Source organism: Pempheris klunzingeri, chromosome 5, assembly GCF_042242105.1.
Source record: "Pempheris klunzingeri isolate RE-2024b chromosome 5, fPemKlu1.hap1, whole genome shotgun sequence".
Lineage (NCBI taxonomy): Eukaryota > Metazoa > Chordata > Actinopteri > Acropomatiformes > Pempheridae > Pempheris > Pempheris klunzingeri.
The window spans coordinates 10,865,842-10,892,677 of NC_092016.1; the positions used below are offsets into that span (position 1 = coordinate 10,865,842).

The 26,836-nt window shown below is 43.1% G+C and overlaps 2 protein-coding genes across 2 annotated transcripts; both read left to right on the forward strand.

Annotated features, from left to right (window-relative positions):
* Positions 1–1,467: 1,467 nt before the first annotated feature.
* LOC139201251 (DNA-binding protein RFX7) lies at positions 1,468–10,776 on the forward strand. Its single transcript, XM_070830525.1, has 7 exons — positions 1,468–1,540; positions 1,631–1,753; positions 2,599–2,715; positions 3,393–3,477; positions 3,582–3,789; positions 4,144–4,439; positions 4,525–10,776. Exons 2-7 carry the CDS (start codon positions 1,644–1,646, stop codon positions 7,927–7,929), a joined length of 4,221 nt encoding a protein of 1,406 aa, XP_070686626.1. The 5' UTR covers positions 1,468–1,540; positions 1,631–1,643; the 3' UTR covers positions 7,930–10,776.
* Positions 10,777–13,410: 2,634 nt separating this feature from the next.
* LOC139201224 (protogenin B-like) lies at positions 13,411–26,664 on the forward strand. The gene is made up of 19 exons (XM_070830493.1): positions 13,411–13,477; positions 14,020–14,319; positions 17,377–17,521; positions 17,646–17,779; positions 17,881–18,177; positions 18,391–18,550; positions 18,680–18,927; positions 19,545–19,709; positions 19,999–20,304; positions 21,208–21,393; positions 23,312–23,407; positions 23,497–23,683; positions 23,918–24,045; positions 24,164–24,334; positions 24,811–24,993; positions 25,524–25,647; positions 25,764–25,902; positions 26,050–26,157; positions 26,251–26,664. The coding sequence occupies exons 1-19, from the start codon at positions 13,411–13,413 to the stop codon at positions 26,662–26,664; spliced, it is 3,558 nt and encodes a 1,185-aa protein (XP_070686594.1).
* Positions 26,665–26,836: the final 172 nt, after the last annotated feature.

The following is a 26,836-nucleotide window of genomic DNA, read 5'->3' on the forward strand; positions in this document are numbered from 1 at the left end:
AACATGGTGTAACTGCAATCTCTAAAGTTTACGAATCTGAATAGTCTCAATACATATGGTCAGGGAAACTATAATAAATGAATTTGAAGGCATTCTTCTCAAAAACAATAAATGTCATTGTCCTGCATTTACTACACTGATGAAAAAAAATGTAGAAAAGAAGAAAAAGAACAAATGTGCGGCTCAAGCTAGCATAGGAACAATTGAAACCACATTAGTATGGTCTGTTTGTATAGCATCATGTAGTCATTGGATGGCTTGACAAGATGTTTCCTGTATCTGAGACATTTAATTTTGTAAACTAAAATCCAATTATTTTAATAAAATCAAAAGTCTGAGGTTACCAAGGTTACCAGTCTACCTGTTAATGTCGGGGTTTAAAAACCATCTTAGAAAATCCAAGATAAGATTTAGGGGGACAAAAAAAAAGAAATTAAAGATCCAACCATGGTATAAGCAGAGATGTACTCAGACAGGTAATTCACTCTATGCTTGTAACAATGGAGTGTAGTAAATAGCGTTTTCATTCACTGCTCATTGGCTGACAGCACTCACCTCATTCATTCAAGTATTGGTTCCCCTGGCAACAAAGAGGCAAAAAGAAAAGGAAGAGGTAAGATGAATCCTTTCTTAGAAACCAATTGAAAAGCAGTCAGGGTGAAATCAATAGTGAGGAGGATGTGAGCATCTGTCATACCTGTGTGGTATTTTAAAATCTCCGCTAAGTTCTGAACCAGATGGACTAAATTTTATGCGCAACATGCTAATCTGTTTGTCTATTTGCCTCTGCCAGTCCAGCTGTGAATACCTAAAAATCAGGCCTGAAAAAATATTTTGTTCAGCGTCGCCTTCTGTCATCGTCTGGTCCGTGTTACTCTCATGAAGCGCACATTTATGGTTTCTGCTGGGGGAAACATGTAAAAGCTTCAGGCTACCTTGTTTCATGTGACTAATCGTTTCTCCCTTGTGATATTTTCATTTTTACAGCAAGATGTTGAGAAGTTTACAGACATCGAAAAACTCTACCTCTACCTGAAGTTGCCTTCTGGTCCCAGCAGTGGCAATGATAAAAGGTATGACACAGACACTCGCTTTACTTCAGTTTTCCACTTTGCTCTTTGGCCTTTATTTTGTCTCGCACACACACACGGCTGCTTTGTTATGGCTCTCATTACATTATGGGCACTGTTGTCTCATTGCTTGTCAAAAAAAGTCACTGTCCACTGGCTGCTGGCAGACACAGTTTAGGCTGATAGCTCCTAAAAATCAAGTTGAATTCCAAGTTTTATTTTTGCTTCGTGGTGTTTTTTCTTTTGAGGGGTCGTTGGTCACAGGTGAGTTTTTTTCTTCGTATGAAATTGTCATTCATTTTTCAGCTGTATGATTATCATTATGAAGCAAACCACTGATATATGTAGATTTTTGCTATACCTAGCTGTCTGTGTTTCATTTGTTTCCCCATATCTATTCATCACCCCAACCCCCCAATTCTGCCCATTTGGACTGAGAATGAGAGGGGGTCCTCCACTCCTGGATTATGGTATTAAAGTTTCTGTATTAACAAGAAATGATGCATACAAGTCAAGGACACTTCCTCACCAGATTTATTTCTCCTATGTACCAATTTCAGTGATCAGAGTTCCATGTCGTCAAGCCGTACTCAACAGATGTACGCATTCAACTGGATACGGAATCACCTAGAAGAGCACCCAGAAACTTCACTCCCAAAGCAAGAGGTGTATGATGAATACAAGTGAGTGTGTGACCTCACCGTGGGGTCAGGGCAGGTGAAGGGGAACAGAAGTATGCTTAATTTACAGCCGAGGTCACTAATGGGCTAATGGGTCTGTATCCAGACGCTGTCCGATGCGGAATTATGAAATATTGACTGAGCGTTTCTATCTTAACCGGCGCTGTTTTTCTAGCCTTTGTGGCACTGGTTTAGCAGCCCAGGAAACTCACAGAACGATGCATGTGCTGTAAATCATCTCATGTGATGCCGCTCAGCCAGTCAAATCTGTCAGTGAGTGAGATCCAGACATGAGAGAGATGAGAGACGGTCATCAGAGAAATAAGTGAGAGTCAGAGAAAAGCCATTTCACGTGGCGTGCTCTAAAAAGAGAAAACTGGACAGCGAAAACAGAACTTTTAATCAAGGGTGGACTCTTATGTGTTCATTTCTCCCACATGCAGTTCAAAATCAGTATGTTTCACATGTTCTGAGACTGGCTGTTATTAATAGCGGCAAAGTGAAGCGGCATCACGAGACAAAGCACAAATCTTTTGATCAAACATACCCACTCAGCTGCGACCTGAGTGCGCAGAAAATAAATGATCTAAGAGCCCATTTTGATTGATCCACTGGAATCCTGTATTTTATTTTTGAATGTAACCCTTATTTTACTTGAAATGAGAAAAGAACATTTATTTATTATTGGACTTCAGTTTATGTTGAAACTGTTGCAGAGCGGTGTTGATTCAACTGTATGGTCATTTTGGGTCAGGGTAGGTTACATAGCAGAGGCATCATCTCTGTATAATGTAGATACAGTATGTATTACCAGTCGTAATCTTATATTGGATTCTGGTCTCTTTCAGGAGCTATTGTGACAATCTCGGCTACAATCCACTGAGTGCAGCAGACTTTGGAAAGATCATGAAGAATGTCTTTCCCAACATGAAGGCACGTCGACTGGGCATGAGGGGCAAATCCAAATATCCTTTAATACTGATGAACATGTCAACGAAGTCTTCCCATGTCTTCCTCTGCTTGATGCTGTTAGTCGATTGTAGGCATCATAGTGGTGCCATTAAGTTGCTAAAATTTGAAGAGGCGGAATGAGTCACAAACAAGTCACAAACAAGCTACCCATCGCCCCAACTTAATGGCACATTTTCCACACAAGTATCTTTGAAATTCCAGCTTTGAATGGAATTCAAATTCTTGTTATTACTTGGACTGTCTGTTTTATTATGACCTGATAATTTATCACCTAATGTTACTTGCACTGTAAATTCATAGGTCTGCTTTCAGCACAGTAGACAATCTGTTATGAATTTTATTCACTAAGACTAAAGGTAACTACTGTTAAAACGACAAATAATATAAATACTGTGTGGGAAGAGGTACAAGATACAAACAATGTACCACTGAGAAATCTAACCCTCTAAAATAATGAAACATTGTAGTAATCTCAAGTTCCTAAAGACTTCTAAAATTGTGGTAAGTTCATCTTTTAAAAAACTATTGCCTGAGGGCTGTTGCAGATAGATTAAAAAAGTCAATGGTAGGAATTCATGTTACGACTGTAACTTTCTTGGGAAAGATTAGAGAGACTAAACATTTCTACATCCAGAGTCACTATGATTCAGACACCTTAACTCCTTCTCACATACTGTTATAGCGGGTTAAGGAAGAAAGCTTTTGTTCACATGCCGTCCTTACCCAACCTGGATCTGCAGAAATCTGGTGATGGGGTAAGTTACACTGCTAAAAGACGTGCAGTAAATAACTAGTTATTTTTTACTATTTAAAAGATCTGATGCTAATCCACGCCTTTCTCTCTTTTGTCTGACTGAAGTGTGAGCTGATGGAGCCGACAGGCCAGTCCCCGAGCGCTGAAGATGAAATGAGATCTGCAGCCTGTGGACTGGTGTGTGAGTGGGCCCAAAAGGTCCTGAGTCGTCAGTTTGACAACGTGGAGGATTTGGCCCGCTTCCTGCTCAATAGCCACTACATTGGTACCAAGTCCATGGCTGCACTCACTGTTATGACGGGAACACCCACAGGTGAATGTGTCCCCTGATCTGCTGCTGTAGTCATTTTACTGTCGTCTGTGTGTGTTTATGAAATTCATTATGTACTGTATGCCATAGTTGACAGCATCAGCGTTGATGCCTTATTTGAGGAGGGAAATGTTATGTTGGAAAGGCATGAACAAATGCCTGTCAAAAATATAATTTGTTGTTTACATTTGTAATTATTGGCCCCATGTTTGAAATACTTCTACTATTGTTCACAATACTTTCCTCGCTTATACGTGGTACTGCAAGTACAGAACTGATGCTACTGGCCGTTTAGTTCCACTGACACTGTGTCCCTGCTAATCAGAATTCTTTGACTTTTTTTCCCTCTCTCAACAGGAATGAAGACGCCAACTCCAGCCTCTGCCTTTGTGCCCACGGCTGAGGCAAACTCTTTCCAGCCCCAGGTGAAGACCCTGCCCTCTCCCTCTGTTGACGCAAAGCAGCAACTGCAACGCAAGATCCAGAAGAAGCAGCAGGAGCAGAAGCTCCACTCACCCCTGCCCAGTGAAGCCCAGATCAAGAGAACAGAGGCCAGCACCCCCGGCCCCACCATCCCCTGTGGCAGCCCTGCTCTGCTCTCCCCTCAGCCCACCATAGGCATCGTAGTAGCAGCTGTCCCCAGCCCCGTCACGGTATGTGGCAACATTTTTCCTCTAAGTGTGCTCAGTTATAAATGTGCCTAAATGTAACTTTATATTCTCACGATTCCTCTCCCAGGTACAGAGGAGCAGGCAGTTGATGACCTCACCGAGCCCTGTAGGGACAGCAGAGGGGAAAGTGTTGCCTGTGAACTTCCAAGTGGTCACTCAGTCTCTTAAACAGTCCCCCAAAACTCCACAGAATATCTCAGCTAGTCCTGTGGGTGACCGGCTGGCCCGACACGGTACACGGTACGCCCAAATTCTGCCTAAGCCCTCCGCCACCAGTGCCATCACACTGCGCTCACCCCCCACCCTGCTCATCACCAACAGCCCCATTAAAACTGTGATGCCCACTCCTCACGTCAGCTCAGTCAACGTGGTGAAGATGACGGCCATCGCTCTGGCTCCCAGCAGTAGCAGTACAACCGTGCGTCCTGCCTCGGCGGGACTGAATACCATAGCTGCTTCAGACGATTCCCAGCAGCTACATGGTGGGAGCTCAGCTGCCCTTCAGTCTCCTGCAATCAGACCCAGTGCCCCACTCTCCACTCTGACCCTTTCCACTGACACCAAATTGGTGTCTGAAGCTGGAAGTGACAATAACTCAACCCCTGGCACAGAGAAAACTGCTGCTGGAGCCAAAGAGGAGAGAGTGGCTAAGTTCAGGGCTGCCAGTGAGCCAAGCTTCCTGGTTAAGTTTTCTCCGGGACCAGACAAAGGGGCAAGGATAAAAAGCGACCCCACATCCCCTCCCACCTCGGTAGTTGTAGCTGGGACTCAGGACAGCAATAACAGTAACTGCCATGACAGTACTTTGTACTTGACTGTTGATAATCAGAACTCCAATAGCAACATGTCATCCAATGGCTCCTCTGCTGTTACCCCAACATCGAAGGACCCCTGCACAGACGCCAAGAGCCCCAGGAAGCGCACAGGTCCAGGCGGGGAATCCCATGTGATTCCTGTGAAGAGGGTCTTTATCTCCCAGCAGCCACTGGGTGTAATTGACAATCCCAAACCTGGAGTCAGTGTTGCAGTGAAGAGGATCTCCAGACCAGGAACCCCTGCCAGACCAGAGAGTGCCCCCTGCAAAGTGACTGTGAAACACACCTCCATAGGGCCCACACAGATCCTTGCACTCTCTGACTCGCCCATCACACGCACTGAGGGCTCCCAGACTGTTGTCAAACCCCAGGCCTTGGTGGTGAAACACGAGGACCTTTCTCTCAGCACTGATGCCAGCACTGGAGCAGCTGGAAACAACGCGTCCGATCAGGCGTTGCTACAGCAGATCACCAGGGACCCTCGTGCCATACCAGCCAACTCAGGAGCACACGAAGCCTCTGTGATGAGTGACTTAAAGAGCACAATATGGGAGGAGGGACAGCTTGATGAGCTTCGTAAGCAGGCATTTGCTCAGCAGATACCAGCAGAACACAAACAAGCCCCCACTGACCAACTTTCCATTATAGCTCAACCTGCAGAAGCCTCAGGCCAGCTCACCCTCACGCAGGAGATGGTTGACTTTGCCGGTTCTCAGCCCAACATGGACTACTTCCCATTCAATGATGATGACATGACCCAGGACAGCATTGTGGAGGAGCTAGTCCAAATGGAGGAGCAGATGAAGCTGAAGGGTCTGTTTGGTAACTGTGTTGAGGTGTCTTTACAAGGCCAGTCAGCCAGCAGTCAAGGCTCTATCCTAAATGCTCACCAGGCCGGCACTACCTTCTACCACTCAGCCCACAGCAGCACCACTCCTGTCCAAACTCCCACCCCAACACCAACTCCAACCCCGACACCCACCCCCACCTCTGAAATGACGCTTGGACACAGCCTGACAAGAGAGAGCCCCTGCTCCCGCATGGCTCCCATCACTCCTGTTGATGGAGCCATGGGTCGCCACACCCCCATCAGCACACCACTGTCCAACTGCAGCAGCAGCGTCCCTCCGAGCCCGGTGGAGTGCAGGAACCCTTTTGCGTTCACTCCCATTAACTCCAGCATCACAGGTTATCATGATGCTAGTATTGTCTCCAGCAGCCCGGTTAAGCCCATGCAGAGGCCAATGGCAACACACCCTGACAAGGCCAAACTGGAGTGGATCAACAACCGCTACAACAGCAACACCTCAGGTCCTTTGTCCAACCACAGCATTGGCATTCTGCCCAGCTACCAAGACCTGGTAGATGACCAGTTTCGTAAACCACATGCCTTTGCGATTCCTGGACAGTCATTTCAGGCTCAGTCAAGACAAGATGTTGCTCACTTTGGCCGTTTGACTCCCATTTCCCCAGTGCAGCAGCAGCAGCAGCAGCAACAACAACAACAACAACAACAACAACAGCAGCAGCAGCAGCAACTAGTAACAGGTGTAACAACTCCCACTAAACAGGAGAGTTTTGCTGTACCTGCACCCTTAGACAACAAGGCATCAACCTCATCTGCGTCCAGTACTTTCCGCTGCCGGAGTGTTAGCCCTGCAGTGCGCCAGAGAAATTTCAGTGGCAACACCGGCCCTCCGACCACCACCACAAATACCGCTACCACCACCCGAGCCGTCGTTTCGCCCTTTAACTCCCCCATCACCTCTGAGGTGCTCAGCATCCTGTCCAACAGCCAGACGGTTGGCTCTGTCCACAGCATGGTCCAGCGTAGCCAGTCTGTACCTCTGAACATCATGATGCAGAGTGAGATGCTCCCTGTGCAGGGTCAGAGTAACACGGCCAAAATCACCAATGTTCTTCTCAGCAAGATGGAGGCTGATGGGGATGATTCAGTCCGTGGCCTGGGAATAAACAACCTGCCCTCTAACTACACGGCCCGCATGAACCTCACACAGATCCTGGAGACCACTCCTGGCTTCACTGGAGGAACCGCGCACCCAACTCAGCTGCCCGTTAGCTCCAGCCCTGCTGCCTTTGAGCTCCAGCAGCATGGCTACCTCACCACTGGCAGTGGAGAACAGGTGAGTTTCTCCACCGGGGACAGCCAAGCACAAGCAGGTCCTGGAGAGCAAGAACAGCAGCAGCAGCAGCAGCAGCAGCAGCAGCTCCAGGAGGCTCCTGTGCAGGCACAACCACAGCTCCTCCTCCAGAGCACACAGCAGCAGGAGGTGGAGGACGAGCAACAACAGCTGGATTTCAACAACACTGTCAAGGACTTGCTGGGGGATGATGGGCTCAACCCCAGTTCTCAGTTGGTGGGTCAGGTAGCTTCGGAGCTCAACGCCGTGGCGTCCGACTTCTCAAACGACATCAGACTGACCTCAGATCTGTCCAGTAGCATCACTGACCTTAACACATTGGACACCAACCTGCTGTTTGACCCTAATCAACAGCAGGAACAATATGAAGACTCAACACTGGAAGAACTGAAGAACGACCCGCTTTTTCAGCAGATATGCAGTGATACTGTGAACTCTGGTTTTGACTGGCTAGAAAGCAAAGACCAGCCTACTACAGTAGAGATGCTCGGCTAAAGTTATCTTTTATTGTGTATTATTTCTGCTCTCCGTTGTTTGTTTGGTGCGTACGTAGTATATCTGTTTTTAAACTCTAGTTTGTTGGGATTTGTCTGGACTTTGCCATTCGTTCTGTTAAAAGTGCCAGGCTTACCAGAAAATCTCTCCTACTGACATTTAGTTACTTCTCTCCCTTTTCATCTGTCACCCAGAGTTTCAGTACTTAACCCCTTTTCTCCCTCATCGGAAGTTAGAAGTGTAAGCATTTCAAGGAATAAGTGTGAGTACTTGGTGGCAGCATGCACTTACAAAGAGCAGGTTTGTATGGTGTGACCATCCAGAGAAACATAATCTTCCATGTTATAACCAATCAATAATGCAATATTTGTATTTAACAAACACTTAATGAAAGTGAGATGGGTAGGAAATTTGGCACAAAAGACCAAAAACGTATGCTGTTGTATACTATTTTCCGTGTGTGCAGTTCAAGTTCAACCAAATGGAGACAATATTGGGATTGTAGTATATGCACATAATAGTTGTAGTACATTTGCCTGCCATATCTGAATCTTAAAAGGGTAGCATCTTATGCTGCCAGGTGCTGAATTTATGACATAATCTTTATACTTTATCATATACCAAATCAGTGGAAAACTGATTGACATCTGAGCATTGTCCAAGAGTGAAATTTTCTTAAAGCCTATACTTCTTGTACTGTTTAATATCTTATAAAGGGAGTAGATGAATCAGTAGGGAGAAGATGGGGAATTCAGGCCACTTTGTGGACTATACATTGAAAGGAATCAACAACTGGCTGCCTTATTCCCAAAGTCCAAGGCCTTATGCCATCTTTAGAGAGACTGTACATAGTATAATGTTAAGAATCGTCAGAACCATCCAGAGCTTCATCATATCAAGGCAGCTGTTACTCTGATGTTTTCAGTACTTTTTCTTATTGTTTTTGTTTTGCAGTGTTACAATATAGATGCGTATTGTATAGGCTAACGACTACACTGTGTGTGCCCTTATCAGTAATGGATCTAGAGGAATTTGATAGGCTGTCATTTCATGAAACCCATGGCAGGCACACTTTCAGTCATGAGATGTTTTTTTTTTGGCATGCTATATTCCCGGCTTAGATAAGAATATCAATGGTATGGAGAAGGCTTAGTTACGTAGAAGGCAGGAGGCTGACATGTATGTTTTGATGTCATCTGGAGATCAAGAGAAAATGAAATGATTATGTTTGTGGTGAATCCAGCCTTATTTCCATACCAAAGATGATCTGTTTGAATAACATAAGAGATTATTACACATAGAGACACTCCTAGTAAACATTAACAACAACGGGAAACGGGCAGCCTCGGAGATATAAAAGAGTTTTATTGCATTTGAGGAAAAGGATTACGTTGCATAAATCTTATGTACAGTATGTAAATTTGTGAAATGGTCACTGTCCTATGTTTTATAGGTAACCATGGACCTGAAAGCATGTTGAAACCATCACTGCTAGCCAGGTAGGCTCTGTGATACAGTAGGATGCTTGCTTGAGTTTTTGGCTATTGTCAATGTTGTATAAGTCATGTTTAAGCTCCATCTGTAAATAGGATAGATACATAGAGAATTGATGTATCAAGACACTATATTATGGCCATTATTCTAGTTAAGTATGTGCCATTTAAAAGAAAAAAAGCTTAACAGATCTATAGTCGGCAAGATACTGTATGTTGTGTGTTACATTTCTGGCTCAATGTGTCGTAAAAGTAATGCTGTCTGGTCTCGCTTGCTGATTTTATTTTACTTTTTTTCTATTCAAAGATAATAGGTCTCTGCAGTTGCAGAAGTGATGTGCGCTTTGAGCAGGATCAATAGCATGGTATATTGAGAAAAAAAAAAAGTTGTGATACTGTTAGCTGGTTGCAAACATCTCTGTGACAGACATTGTGCTCAAAGCCTTTCAGCAGACACTGGAAAAAAAAAAAACAATTACTCATGTTTCAACAAACTTTGGAGGTTCACATTATTGCACTAAATTTTTATGACACACGGCTTTGCCACATCTTTATGGACAAATGAAACGATGGATGCCCACAAAAAAAAAGAAAAAAAATTTTATGACATGATATGAGTAGGGAAATTAAATGTCAGAAAATGACTAATTGTCTTGTAGCAAAATGTGCATTAATCTCAGTGAGATACACATTTCTTACTCATTCTCATACATGAGAATATTAAGCATTGAGGGAAAAAAGTTAAATAACCTTTTAAAACCTACATGCTAATTATGTTGATAAATGATTGTACGCACGCATGTGTGATGACTTCTGTTGTACTTTGTATTCTTGGTAACCACTGTCTTCTGTGATTTGGGCAGGTTCTGTTAACCAGACTGGCAGTGCTAGTTTCATGAGTTACATTACTTTTGTTGTGTGCTGTTTACTAAGTTAATGTTGTTCTATGTGTTATGTTGATGACCTTTTGTTGATTTTACATGTTCTTATTTTGCAAAATGCATTTGTGAAGAAATTTAACATTTTCTCTTGTTTTTCTTTAACAACAAGGCACTGATATTTGAATTTGAATGAAGGAAATGCACCTCTTTATGAGTACAGGAGCTCCATCAAGCAGTGACTCTGATTCTTTACCTTTGACTGACCCAGAACCAACTCTGTTTGACTATCTTCCATTTCTACCAGTAGAAAAAAAAACCCTCCTCTGTGGTGTTGTCTGGTGTACTGCTTAATGTACAGTAGCTTGTTAATATTGCAAACGCGTTGTTTCTTTTTTCAATGGAAAGTACTCACTGGTGAGATTTTTAAAGTGGTTTTAAAAGCCAATAAACTTTTTTAAAGAATGTTCTAGTGTGTTTACATGCTGATGATTTTGTATTTTATTGCAGTAAATAAAAAGATGCTTCAAATCATTAGAAGTAACTTTACAGGAGTAATGAGGTCATTGTAGTTAAAAGAAATTGTCATAATAGGCATTGATAGTTGAATTGATTGATGTATTATCTGAATTTCTGTATAAAGTGTCACCGTTGTTAAAATATCAGCAGGTAATAACAAGATTTTAGGAAAGAACCAAAGGCTGCAAGACAAAAACAAAGTTTTGATTGGACTGTCCCCAGCTTATGACATTCTGGTATTGATCTTTCCAAACATTATGCTAATGCTGATGTTTGTTTGTGGTCAAACACCTCACACTTTTAATATTTTAGTATTCAAGTCGAAGCCAACCCAAAACACTTCCATCACCCTCACAGCACGGGGTTAGAGGTCATCAGCTCTTCAAATGACCTCTAAGGTCACTGGGGGGTGGCCTCTCCTAGAGACAAGCTCCAGCCAATCAGAGCCCAGTTCATCGGTCCTCTGCCCTGCTTTCCCAGGGCCTCGTGATATTCATAACATGTTAATGACCTTAACCCTATTGATCATGGCCAAACAGCCTAACCTTTAGCCATGTGGAGCCCAGTGGTAACCTCGACCTCCACACCACAACATTTGGTAACATGAGTCGACAGGTTTCACAAGTAATGCAGGATCACGTTTCCTCGTTGCATACAACATATCAATCAATGGCCAAAGAATGTAAAAATATCGTGAGGCAGCAATACAGAAAACCCATCCATTTATTACTTAATGCATCATTTTAACAACTAAAACCATCAGTTGAGGTTTTGTGAGTGTGAAGAAAACATTTCTTATGTACAGACAAATAAAATATTAGCATTTTTTAAATCTATACATGTCAACTGATGTTCAACTGATGTCTGAACACAATAACAAACTTAATGCCAATGAAATAGTTAATAATAATCCATAACTACTAAACTACAACATAAATGTGTTCCCTAAGAACCAAACTATAATTTGAATACTTAATATCAGATGCACGGTTCTCCTGGATATAGAGTCATTAATAAAATAATTTGAAAATCTATTGAGTAACTATGAAGTAAACACATTATGAGACGCCATGAACCTGGCCATTGGTTTTAAGGCTTGAATTATAACTATAAGGTTTTAGATGATTAAATCAATAGTTAGCTCTAATCAATACATAATTACACTCTGCTCGCCTCATTTGATTGGATATTGAAGTGAGGAGGTGCATGTTTGTGGCAGTAATCCCTTAAAATCACTACGCAGCCATTCATAGATACTGTCAAGAGTACATTATATAACATCTTTTGGAAGGCACAACACATTTCGCCAGTCTGAAAGTGACGACTGCATTTACCTGTGCCATTGGATGTGTGTTTTGCTGATACAGCACGGCAGATCTCACAGCTGGAGCCCTTTGTATTGCCATTGAATGAGGCCTGGGAGACGGGAGGGTCATTGTCAAAAGGCATGGTCGCCGGATCAATATCTGAATTCATTAAGCAGCTGACTTGCAGCCATCAATATCTCCTCATAATTACCAGGTTTTGTGGTGGAAGCAGATGCCGTGCAGTGCGACCTTATTACCAGTGGCCTTTGTTAACTGATAAATCGCTGTGTTCATCTTATTTTGTTGTCTTAGGTATCTGATGCACAGAGGAGAAGATCTCACTAGTCCTCAGTAAACTGATCGTACTGATCAGTTTGTAGTTTTAGCATCACTGTATGTAGGGATGTAGTCTATGGACCTGGTCAGAGCTTGACGTGTGTGTGCATTTCAGCTATATATAGTGTGTAAACAATTTGAAAACTGATTTGTTGAACAACTTGTCTTGTCTCAAACGGCTTTATGAACTATATAACATACCTCCTCCTCCGTCCTTAAACCCTGCATTTGGAAAAAGAGAAACTCAGTGAAAGATCTTTTCTCAGGAAAAAAGAGATAAAGCCTCAGGGAGGGATCACACGACACACAGACATGCGAAAATGTCCTATAGTCTTTACAAAGCCGGCAGTTAAAGCAAAAGTAAACTTGGAGAAAGACTGACAACAAAATGGGACCACGCTGGAAAGTTAGTCAGATGTTATTTATTCAGGAAGTGTTGTTAAATGTAATTTTAAAGAGTTCTTCCCTCAGTGCAAGTGTCAAGCTATTTAATTCTATGTTATGTGAGGATATATATGTACATTAGTAGGCCACACAGACCCTGTTTGGTTTTAAACATGTGACCCATTTCCGAGGAGATCAGTTCCTACTTCAGCTGAGAAAATCACAATTTCTGATCATTACATCATCCTGTAGGTGCAATGAATGAAACTGCAGTAACACACGTCACATTTTGTGGTAGTTCCTCCTGGGTGCCCCTGGGGTCCCCCAGACCTCACCGAGACCATCCAGGCGCTCTTGCCCATGCTGCTCCCCTGTGCTGTCTGCGCATGCGTAAGAGGGCGGCGTGTATGTGTGTGTGTGTGTGTTGTGGGGGGGTGGTGAAGCCCCTGTAGAGCCGCTGGTCTTGCGTTTCGTCCAGAAGTGATTTTGGGGACAGACGCAGAGCACGCAGGAGAGCTGCGGTTCGCCGAGGGGGGAAAAAAAATGACACAACAGTCTGGATAAATGGCCAAGTTTAAGATGAAGGTCTACCAGCTTCGGCTGCTTTTTGTTTTGTTCCTTCCTTTATCAGGTAAGTGTCCTCTTTTTTGTGTGTTTTTGTTGCTGATGCTGTTGTTGTCAGTACGCGTGCCGACCGTCTGTGGTCCGCACACAGAGGCTGATCAAACCTCTCTGAAACACAAATGTACCTCTGACTGCTAAAAGACTAAGAGGAGCTAAACTAACAAGACAGGCTGTTAAAGTTTAACTGTATAATTTGTATTAGTCCAGTGTTTCTCTGTCATTAATGTCACTTAACAGTAGTCATCCACTTCATGTCTGATCTTTGTGAGAGGAAATATAGAAATACCACACCACACATTATAGAAAGTAATGGTGTTTTGTATATGATGTCCATTATAATACCGCAGCTGTTACTTTATTAACATTTGTGTCAGGGCATATAGGACGCTGTGTCTGTTATACCAAGAAATGAATGTCCTTTGATATCAATGTAGTTTTATTATAATATTCCTGCAGTATATAATATGTGTAGTGTTAAACTGTGCAGCTGTAGTCTTTTATTATCCAGAAATATACCTAACTCTTTCCTTTCCCGTTCTTTTCCTGTAGGTGTTTTATCTTTCAGCGAGTTGTCATTCATCACAGAGCCCAGTGATGTTACTGTTTTACCAAAGGACCCTGCTGTCTTGGACTGTCAAGCTCATGGTCAGCCTCCGGTCACCATCAAGTGGCTGAAGAATGGAGCTCGTTTGGCAGAGAGCGAGCACATACAGTTTCTGCCCAACGGCTCCTTGTTCATACCAAAGATAAAGCATACCAAGGAGGAATCAGATGAAGGATTCTACCAGTGCCTCTCCCAGAACAAATATGGAGCTATCCTAAGCCAAAGATCACGTCTGACTATCGCAAGTAAGTATGGAGCTCAGAGAGAAAGGAAGTCTCTGGGGCTAACGTGGACTTTATTCCTGTTTTCCACCTCTGGGACCAGGATGAGGATGGTTTAGGGTTGTTGGTGATATATACTCTGTGGTGTCAACATGCAGGCATCAGAATGGCAAGTTCATGGGTTATTAACCTGGAGATGGGAAGCAGATGTACCCTACCCTACTCTTTTTTTCTTTACTGAGGAAAAACCTCCAAAGTCTGGGTTTCCATGTTATTGGAAGTTGTTCAGACTTGGTCATGCTTGAGTTTAAAGCTGTCAGTCCAGTTATAGGATCATTTTAAGAGACAGTAAAAGATAGATGGAGAGTCAATCTAAAAGCTCATAAATACTCCATAAATAGGAAGCACTGAGTCTGAGTACTCTTTTCTCTGTTTGGAGCAAAAGTACCTCTTGCGTACTTATGAAAGCACAGGAAACATTGGCAAATGTTAGAAATTAGCCTTCTCTATCTTCTTATATTGGTGGGATTGTATTGTGACTGCAGGCTGTGGCTCTGTGTAATTGCTGAATGGTCTGCTACACAGAGGAATCTCTGAAAGGCCATTTGCCTTTTAGCCTTTGTTTGGAGTAGCCCTGACCGCCCCAGAAGAAAAGGCTTGGCTTTCAGGGCATTTGTTTGTCCACATATCAGTGGACAGGACAGCTGTGTCTATTCAATGGGCCCGATCTAGCATGGACACTTTTCACAGGTCTTAGAGGGGATATCCTATGTGTGGTGTCATGGAAACTAGCATGACCCTCTGAAATATACTGATTTTGACATTGACACTAACACTGAGTCTAGGAAGTTTTGGGTAATATGTCCTGATACTCAACAATACAAAACTATGAAGACCTAGAACTAAAACTATCACACAGTACGAGATGTCTAAATCTAGAAATACAAACAGAAAAACAGATTTTACTGGCTTATAGACACACCAACTCCAACTGTGCTCTGACAATCTTGTTGTGGTTGTTGTCAACCCATTCAAGTGCAACAGAAAACTCACTAGGATGACCACCTAAACCCCAAAGTCAAGTTTTCTGTGGCGTCCAGCCTTTGTCAGTGAAAGGGTTAAAGGTTTTTGGTCAGCTGTAGGCGGGGGAGTGGAGGATGGGCCTCCTCTGTGCTCCCCTTCTGTCCAGAGGTCCTCGGGGTCAGGGGTCAGCAGGGAAAGGCTTTGTGATGTCACAGGCCTGCTCCGGCTGAGCCGTCCTGCTGTTCTCTCTCCCAGCCCACAATCCCTTTCACTCGATGAGGCTCTCTGTTGCCCTGTCAAGCAGAATCCTTTTGTTAAAGAAAGGCCAATGTGTCATGTGAACACAGTGGCCTGATATATTCCAGTAAATGGAGCCGATCCTTTCCAAACACGTTTACGTGCAGGAAGTGTTTTCCTTGTAGTTTGTGGACGACATCACCACTTTCACCAACCTCTTTGATTTACAGAGGGTGTCAAATATCTCATATATTTCTTACAATTTGCAAAACAGTACATATGTGCTTTGCAATTACAATTTCCTACTACTGTAGCATTTGATGTATTTGATGATACACAACAATATAAAAAAATCACATGTTCTCTTTGTAGATTAATAGTAAACTGACTTCGATCTGGCTCCCAGTTTGGGCCAAAATTGAATGGACAGGAGGTTGAAGCGAACTTTGACCTCTTTAGAGAAACCTTTGTGCTGTTTGACCTAGACATTGATTTGTTCTTTACAACAGAGGTGACCGTGTTAGCGGATCAGTCTGTGCAGGCCACACCCTCCATCTACATCACTGCTCCCAGCAAGAGTGAAGAAGTCTGTTATCTCACAGTGGAGAGTAAACATATTGTTTGTAACTACAGGTGCTGGGGGCTTCTCGTGATGCTCACCAGTCAGCCATGTTGTCTGGAGACACTATATATGGTTAACCCCAGACTTCATGATATTACAGACCACTGAAAATAATGAAATGTATTTTGGCGTTGGATTTGAGTAGTCAAGTACTGACCCTACACCAAAACCTCCTGCCAACAATAATAATGGAAACAACAACACAAACAAACCCTCAAGGATATTTTTTTCTGGCCGTGGTTTAAGCTAAACCCCTGTTTCACTTCTCATAAGCAGGGTTACCAGTGTATTTGTGTAATATTGATGAGATTAGGTCCTGAATTAAAGGATTGCTCTTTAATATGGAGTTTCAGTGGGACTACAGGGTATTGATTTTCTTTAACATGATATTGACTTCCTTCCTGTGAGTGAGGGGGAAGGTAGAGAGTTATCACCTTAATGAATGAAGGTCATTGGTCATATGTTTTCAGTATTCTGGAGATAAATGCAGATTGGGGGTTGCTTAGTTGTGATTATAGAAAGACTTTTTTTGAATACACACAAACCGAACGTGTCTCATCAAATTCATTTCAGTCATTTTAAAGTAGATTTATACTTAAACAGTGTCTACATAGAAGGGTCTAAGTAGAAGATTTACATATGCACAGCTGCAAAATATGTGCAACATGAAACTGACAAAAGGGCACATTTTGCCTATATGTAGTGAGTCATCCCTGACTTCTGCAGGACATAGGTTTTCTTTTATGTTTCAACACTGTTAAAGATATTTTCTGATATTCCTGGTGGGTGCTTGCAATCCTTCTTATGCAAAGTGAATTGATTAGTTGTTAGGGTTAGGGTTATCTATAACAATACATCATTCAGTGTCATTCTTCAATTGATCCATTGATAGGACCAGCTGGTCAGTGTGGGACCTGATCACGCATCTGCACAAAAGCAAGATCATTGTGCCTTACAGGATCAATTCCTTTCATAGAATCAGTCAACATCAATCAGTTTTTGCATGCATAATGTATGGTATTTTACCAAAGGTGAAAGTAAGTGCTGTATTTAGAAAGTGACACACAAATAACTGTAAAATAGGCCCACTTCTAAAACAAAAATCCATGTATTTCACGACAAGTTAATAAGGTAGGTTTTAGTTGAAATGTTCCAACCCGATACTTCCTGCCTTGACTGATCATTTATTTTTTCCACAGGTATCTCAGAGTTTGTGTTGCATCCTGTGCCTATGGTGGTGAGTGAGAGCTCGGTGGCACGATTCTCCTGTGCAGTCACGTCCAGCCCTCCTGCCACCATCACCTGGGAGCTCAACCAAAGCACATTACCACTACAGACAGACAGGTAACCATGTGCAGACACACCTTGAGTCATTCAGTCCCCATATAATCCACTTGTCCCCAAATTTTGTTGCTGTCTGGTAATACCCTCTGGTTTGACCCTCATGTTACATTTTTTATGTTCCCAGAATCACAGTTTTGCCCAACGGAGTCCTTCAGATTCACAATGTACAACTGGAAGATGCTGGACAGTATCGTTGTGTGGCGACTAACATCGGTAGCCGTTTGAAGAGCAGAGAGGCCGAGCTTATAGTCAACAAAGGTACAGAGACTGCACTAACTGGATGTTAGGAAGGGGCATTAAACCATCATATGTTACAGGGAATGCTAAATTTATTTTTCCATTTTCCTTTTCTTGTGAAGGTGCAGGCCCTAAACCACGTCAGAGGCCCAGAATAATTGCTGGACCTCAGAATGTCACCGTTTCTCTTCACCAAACTGTGGTGCTGGAGTGTGTGGCCACCGGCAACCCCTGGCCCATCATCTCCTGGAGCCGTGCTGACAGCAAACCCATTGATGTGTATAACGCCAAAGTGCTGGGCAATGGGAACCTGGTTATCACCGATGCCAGTTCCAAGCACAGTGGAGTCTACCTCTGCAGGGCTACCACCCCTGGAACCCGTAACTACACTATTGCTGCAGCCAATGTAACAGTTCAAGGTACAGTGAACTCTATACTAGTTATACTGCATTGGTTCTCACACCACATCACCTGCATGTTTCTTATTTTCACTTCAAACAAGAGCTTTTGCAGAACAAGTCAGTGCCTGCTTGTAGAGACAGTGTTATGGGTGCATATATATATATATGTAGGTTAATAAATAGTAAGCAATTGACTGTTTTTAACACTTTCCTCTTACACTTCTGTTTTAGTGCCACCATCCATTGTCGAAAGGCCTGAGAGCCAGACCCGTCCAAGAGCAGGTACTGCCCGGTTCATGTGCCAAGCAGAGGGTGTGCCCCTGCCACGCATCAGCTGGCTAAAGAATGGAGAAGAGGTTCATTTAAATGGGAGGATTAAGATGTACAACAGGTATGCCACAACAACAGTAGTGGTCACAATCAAACATCACATACTTGTAGTGAAGTACAGTCTTAATGCCATGTGGTTACTTTTCTACAGTTATTACTGATTTTTAATATTCTGTTTCTTGTTTTACAGTAAATTGGTGATTACCCAGATCATCCCTGAGGATGATGCCATCTATCAGTGCATAGCAGAGAGTGAACAGGGTTCTATGCTGTCCTTGGCTCGCCTTATTGTTGTCATGTCCGAGGACAGGCCCAGTGCACCGAGAAATATCCACGCTGAGACCATCTCAAGCTCTGCTATCTTACTGGCCTGGGAAAGACCACTCTACAATGCAGACAAAGTCATTGCCTACTCCATCCATTATATGAAGGCTGAAGGTGAGAGCAAGAGGAAAAACTACTTAATTTTTTTATTATGTCTCAGGTTTTTTATATGATTTAAACAGATCATTTGTGAACTGGAAGGGATGAATGTGTGAAAAGATGCAAGATGACAGTCAACCACTATAAGCTATCTTACTTTCTCACATATGATCAGCTTTCCTCGGTGAAGGCCATCTGTTGTTGCTGCAAAGAGCAGAGGTCAAGGAGGACTCAGAATGGCAACTTCACTGAAATAACAACAGGCTTAGCCAACCCATTGTCCACTCCCCAGCTCATTCTGCTTGCAGTTAAAGGGACAGGGTAGCTTTTTTAGAAGTCCGACAGTCTTGCAAACCAGTAACGTAAGAAGATTATTAACGTTAACCATTAAATTGACAGTTAAGTGAGTCCATTGAGTAAAGTCTGCCTGTATAGTAAACACTTTTTTAGATGTATAAGTATGTTTGCTTTAAGAAGCCTGGAAGCAGTTATGTGGCTGTGCTTTGCATTACACATGTTTTTAGAAAAGATGAGTGAAATTCACAAACTGCAAGCAACAAACCTTTCAAAACACTGACTGTTTTGAAAACGTAACCCGTTTGCTAACCTACTTCTTATCTGCTGCATGTCAGGTCTAAACAACGAAGAATACCAAGTCGTTATTGGCAACGACACGACCAGTTATATCATCGATGACCTTGAGTCGGCTCGAAACTACAGCTTTTATGTTGTGGCTTACATGCCAATGGGAGCCAGTCGTATGTCAGACCAAGTCAGTCAACATACCCTGGAGGATGGTAAGCATAGAGCATTGAGACTCGCAGCATTCCTTGCAATAAATCACTCTGGTAGTGAAGCTAAAATGCATGCAAGAGATGTGTGTACAGAGCACATTTTGAGTTGAAATAGGGGGGATGGGCATGCTGTTTTTAGCTGCATTTTCTTGTGTATTCTACTTGCTAACAGCAAGTTTATGTGACTAAAAAATAGTGATAGTTCAGCTTTTTACTAGTGTGTTTATATTCTGAAAAAACCCATCTCCACATTTGAGTCAGGTATATTTGTTCTATCCATGTCTGTCCGCAGTGCCTTTGCGTACGCCAGAGCTCAGTCTGACCAGCCACAGCTCCAAAGATATCCAGGTGAGCTGGCAGTCGCTGCCCGCCAAGTTGAGCCGCGGCCGGGTGTCTGCCTACAGACTATCCTATCGTACAGCTGCGGACAACACTGTCACCTCTGTGGAACTACCTCAGAACAGCACAGAGTATATGCTGGAGGGCTTGCAGCCTGACACCATCTACCTGCTCCGCATGGCCGCAGCAACCCGTGCAGGCTGGTGTGAACCTTCTGCATGGACCTCGCATCGTACACCTAAGACCTCCAGCAGCAAAGGTAAACCTGCAGAAGGCTGGACAGGAAATGTTGTTGTGAACTGAAAGCTGAATGTTATTCTCATGCCTTGCCTTATCTTTGCAATCTCGTCACATGATAATTTGTTGGTGTCTAAGTTTTCATGCATGATTGACTTAATTCTCAGGAAGGAAGCAAACAACCAGTACATACCATGTAGCAGAATCATGTGGTGCCAAACTAGCAATGCTTTTGCTTTTGTCACAGCTCTGTTTTGTTGTTCTTAGAATACCAGGAGGATCACTAGAGCTCATGCAGAGTGGCCGGCTTATGGCTGGAGTTTGCTCTTGTAGCATTGTCCCACAGTCTTTGTGTTGGTTACCCAGGAACCTTTGGCCTTCGCTGTCAGTGATGTTAGAGTGGCCTCAGTCACGGGTCATAAAGAGAGGGCCTCAGGCATCTTTGTGGGGGAAAGAATAGCCTCTTTTCATAGCCTGGTGTGTTGGGGGAGGCTGTTTGTCCACTAAAGCTGGGTTTCTTGTTTTCAAAAGTTTAGCTTTATATATATATATATATATATATATATATATATAGATAGATAGATAGGTGATGTGGAGCAGCACAGCTGACAGAATCATACTTTTCTTTTTGAGAGCAAGGCCTAGAACATGACTACTGAAATGAATGAATCTTCTAAAACTGCATGGTGCATTTTCTTCCAGTATGCAGCTTAAAATATTACTCGATCACATCCCAAATTCTCTATTTAATTTGGCACTTCTTAGAAAGCATTATATTAATAAGACAATTTTCCATCTGTCCATTTTCTGTATAGTGTCCTGTTGTTGTTGTTGTTTTTTTCATAGGCTTAGTCTTCCTTTGTGCTCAGAACTATTTTAAATATGAGTGTGCATTGAACCCATGCCTGCTGTCTCTGCTCTTTAGTGCCTTCAGCCCCTACTCTTCAACTTGAGCCGCTTAACTGCACCTCCATTGTGGCACGCTGGCAAATTTCACCAGGATCTGTGGCTGTCCAGGGTTACCGGCTGTGTTACCATCAGGAAGACCAACCAGAGCAGCCCACCATCCAGCTTCAGGCTCAAAACTATACTTATACCATCAGTGGCCTTGGTGAGTGATGCACCCTTGTTTTCATAGCTGTCTAGTTGTGAGATGAACATCATCATGCACTGTAAATTTGATCATGTTAGTGCATTTCTACCATCTAGACCAGAGATTTGTCTTTGAGACAAGAGAGAGTGACCGATGGGTTCTCCTAAATGGGTCTTCCCAATTAAATTCAATGGGCAGTTGGATGCTGCATTTGCATTTTCACCCTCTGTCCTGATCAATATGGGCTGACCCCTCCTGGCTAACCAGCAGCCCTCTCCAGGCCGGCTGCGGTATTGTGTGAGATCAGGCTCCTAAGGTTAGAGGTCAGGGTCCAGATGTCCCTCCCACCACCGTTTCCCATCCCGCAACTTGCATAATTACCCCTGGCTATTGTGTTGTGTTCAGGGCCAGACCCTCCCTGTAAGGCCCTGGTCACTGCCCCCCTTTAGCTGGACACTAGATCACACAACCAAAGACCCCTGGGATTGGCCAGAGTTGGACCGAGCCAATGACCTCCAACCGTGAGACAGCAGTCTGGGATTAGGACCCTGCCCCCACTGGTCATCTGTGATGTCCATGTAAATAACCCAAAGCAATCTGTATGCAATATGATGAAGACCATACTGATCAAAACTGTTAACTTATCATTTTGTCTGATGTGAGTCTTCAAGCACAGTGTGGTTTCTACTCAGTTCATACCCCAAAAGTTTAAATAGAACTGGGTTGATCATTAGTAACTGTTTCTAATTTAAATGTTTTTATAGTAACAATTTAAGACCCTTCAGTGTGGTTCTATATTGACAACACAAGCTTCTGTCATTGGTTCCATATTCCTAAATATGACTATTCTTAATATCATCTCTATTTTGAAGCCATGTTTCTCTCCGCGTTGCATCAAATTTAAGGCTATAACACAAGGGCAGCGGGAAGACCGTGAACGAGGGAACAAAAGGGGCCCTGCTCCCACAGTCCTGCACCCAGATTCTTTGTGTTCTATCTTGGCTTGACCTGGTGACCCCAGTCAAACCCCCCCTGAGTCCCATGGGCCTAGGATCCCAGCAGCTGAACGCTGCCCCTGACCCAGCCCCCACAACAGACTTGGACACACTGCCTTCAGTGGTCAATACTCATAGGCCAACCTTACACTCAGGCATAAAACAACTCTTAACACTCCCTAAAAAGGACCTGACCAAGGAGCTACGGCAATGGTGGCATTTCAAGTAAAAACACAAAATTTGATTGCATAGTTGGAATGGAAGCTCCCCAGACCTCAGTCATCTTTCTGATGTCTTTTAGCGAGTTGACACAGCTTTGCAGGTCCCATAATTACTCTATTTCTAAGTGTACCATACAAAGAAGATCCAGTTTTACCTCATCTCACCTCTGGTCTTCGTCTCAAATTTAGATTTGACTGTTGATTTGTTTGTATTGTGTTTTAAAGCATGTACTGATGCTAATAGGGTTTCATTTTTGTAACATTTTATAGGCTTTCAAACGGGAAAGACAGTATGATTTCATGATAATTTTCATAGAGCTTATTGATCATGTCAACTTGTTTATTGGCCTTGGGGCTGTTTGATCTTTCTCATGCTCCTTACACATGACAACACATGATAAATGGGAGGTTGGGTTGACTCAGGAGACCATGCATTGTCTAAGCCCGGGGAATGGCCAGTTGTGACCAAAAAAAAAAAGTACCTCCTGCAGCTAACTGCCAATTTGTCAGCCGTTTTTTTAAATAGCTGCTGCTCCTTTTGTTAACCATCACTTTTGGTATTTTAATGGTGATCTTTCAGGCTTTGGCATGATTAACAGTAGGACTATTCATTTGAAAAAAGCTGCTCTGTGCAGTTATTGTAATCAGTCTGACTAACCTTCACTTTGAGCTCGAGCAACATGAGTAGAAATGGCTGAAAACTGATTATTTGTATTTCAGATCCAAGGAGAAAGTATCATGTCAAGATTCTAGCTTTCGGTCAAGCTGGAGACGGCTATCAGACAGACCAAACAGTCAGTACTCCGGGATGTCTGTGTAAGTGCATTTCTCTGCTGTTTATTTCAAACGTCTTGAAATTTAAAATGAAAGGGATGAAAATATGCATTTTGTTTTGTACCATTTAGCGGCTAGAGACCAACTGGCAGCATCACCCCCGCCTCCAGATCATGTGACTGTCCTGGCCAGCAATTCATCTGCAGTGTCCCTGCGCTGGAGCCGCCCTGCTTTCCCCACCGGAAAGGCTGTTAGCTATACAGTCCGCTGTACACCTGTGGGCACCCATGACGCCTCTGCGATACGCTACTTACATATGTGAGCTGAGAACCAAAACAAATTCAGTATTTTACCTCTGACATGGCAAATAAAGCCTCAAAAATATCTTTTTTGGTTGCAAGTACGAACGTTATGTCACACTGCATGTTTACGAAAGATGTGTGGATATTTTATCATTGGCTGTTTGGCTGATGATACAGAAATTTAAGCTTACCTTACAGTTTATACAGTGAGTAGCTCTGCCCGTGACGTAAATATGTTGTTTGTCCACAGTACCAAACAGAGTGTGATGGTTGAGAAATTGGAGCCAAACACTCGGTATGAGTTTGTTGTGCGTCTGCATGTGGACCAGATGTCGAGTCCCTGGAGTTCTGTTGTTTACCATCAGACTCCGCCAGCAGGTAATAAATTAGACATTACTGTAACATAATTTTGTATCAGATAATTGTGTGTCTATAATTGCATATTTCTCATAAAATTTCTCAGTGTTTATTATAAACGTGATTGCTCTGTGTACAGCGCCAAGACATCCACCTGCAGGAGTCCGAGTGACTCTGATCGAGGATGACACTGCCCTGGTGTCCTGGAGGGAGCCCACAGAGTCCAATGTGGTGGTTACACATTATACCATCCTGTATGCTTCCCAGAAATCCTGGATCGCCGGACGCTGGCAAATAATGCAGAGGGAGGGTGAGTAGTGCTCTGGATCAGATTATCTGTAAAGTCAGCGATGCACAAAATAGTTTGGGGGAAAATATGTGTCCCACCACGACTTCTTACAAACAACTTTAGTAATAATATTGCAATTTTAGATGATAAACAATAGCAGGACAAATCACAGATACATTCAATTGAGCACAATTAACTAACTACTAAATGTACCTAAAGCACCCCAAAATGTGAGAGTTGCTAAACATAAAGTAACATTTTGCTTTCAGGAAACATTTTATTATATCTTATTTTTTGTATATTATTCATCTACAATATCTAAGTTAATGTTAATTGTTATAATTAGACGAACTCTCCAGCTTCAGCTGTACCTCTCATAGGAAGCTGTAAATAAACTGCACACAAGCTGTATACAGTTATTCATGTAACATTAAGTGCTCTAGTGTCAGTTTTCTGTATTTCTAATCCTTGCTGTGTGTTTGGGCTTCTCTTTACAGGAAGCCATACAATGGCCCTGCTGGAGAAGCTGGAGCCGGGGAATGTCTACCTGGTGAAAATCTCTGCCTCCAACCAGGTCGGCGACGGGCCTTTCTCTGACATCGTGGAGCTGTTAGTGAGGCGTGGAAGTGCCCACCGCAGCAAGAACCCCAGGCACTCTGACAGCTTCCCGGATACAGCAGGTGAGCATCTTGGAACAGTGGATCATTACATTTAAGATTATAGAGTATCTCTCCGGCTGTACTGTATTATTACAGTTGTGATGCTTCCTAATTTGATCCCAGCTCTATTAAATGAGATAATACACATCAAAAAAGTCTGTGATTCTGACATGAGCATGGATTTCTAATCAAAAGTGGTCTTTGAATGAATGAGGGTTCCTCTCAGGTAGGAAACAAACCACTAGGAGGCGTGGGTCAGCAACGCCTTTTAACCCTATAAAGTAATAAACAAAAGAGTGGCTCAGATTTCCATTTTCTGGAAATTCTAAGTTTTGATGATATTTTTTAAAGATTCAATTTGATTTTATTTATTGTATTTCATATTCAGTTTAAAAGTTTAGTGTACTGTTGCACACAGCAGTTTGTAGGCTGAGACTATTAGCATCTGTTTTCCTTAAGCGTTATTCCTCCTGTATTCATTTTCTCTACGTAATTCTAACTAATGTGTAATTATTTTTCATATCTTAAACACTGTGTTGTTTATCTTCCAGTGTTCTCTGATGGTCTCTACCACATAGACCAGAGGTCTATGACAGGGATCATTGTTGGTGTGATCATCGCCTTGGCCTGTATTGTTATGTGTGCCTTGATCCTCATCAGTAAGGGCAGACCAAGGTACTGATTATAATCATTTGGAATAATATAAAACAGTTGACATTGACATTATAAAACACAAACAATAACTGTGTTCTGACATTTGTTTATGTGCTTCTTTTTTGTTTGACTAATAGAAAATCCTCCAGTCACAAAGTTATTGCTGTGGGAGTGGCTGAAGATCCCCGTGCTGGTTTGTCCCTGCCCAATGAACGCCTCACAGAGAATGTGGAGGCCCTGATACCCATGATAAGTGATGACTTTATAGATGCCAAGGTGAGACTAACAAAACAGAGTTAGTGATCCAATGATGACTGCTGGGTTCAGAGATAAAATTTTAAGCTTGACACAGACACAGAAGAGCACAGGATACAGGATAGATACACAGTCTGTATTTCTCATCTATTTTTTCATTTGTTCCAGGGAGGATCTAGGATCATCATAAATAGTTCTGGTCCAGTCAGCAGCAAGAGTCAAAGCAACAGGTGGCTGCTGTTCAAGAGGGAGACAAGGAGTCAAGCTGAAAGTGATGTAAGCGATGCAGCATTATTCTCGAGCAGATTTCTTTTCAAGCTGATTTAATTTTTCATCTTAATTTCTACTTGAACTTCTCTTTGTTCTTAGGTTGAGAGAAGAGCCAGCTTGTATGAGACTGGCAAAACTGTTCTAAGATATGAGGACCATCTAGGTTCAGCGCCCCTGCCCCCTTCGTCCCGGGAGATCATCTACGGACCTTTTCACTCTGAGAGCTCTCACACCAGTGAGGGCAGCCAGGAGACGGGTGACTCCGGACACTACTCCAACGAAGAAAGCAACGAAGAGATGAGCAATCCTTCGACCAGCCAAAGCTCCAGGCCCGAATCTTTTGGGTCAGACGATAATAACGCTGTCGCTGAGCTGAGGCAGGCTCTTGAAGTGGAAAATGAGGAGATGCTGAGCCGTCCCCTCCATCGGTCCGCCCCTGATGCTACCCGGCTCTGCTGCACCTCAGAGGGCTCTCATCCGGCCCTCAACACGTCCCAAGCAGTCGGTTCCTGACATCACACGGCCCGGATCGCTCTCCAAAAGCGAAGCTACGCCACTTCTACCTCGTTTGCTTCCTGAGTTGAGCACCTCGGTTACTTTCTGAGGCACAAGGGAACAGGAAGCCAGCTGCTGAGAAAGGAGGAAATGTGTTTTCGCTTCGGACCTACCTCAGGACTTTGTATGA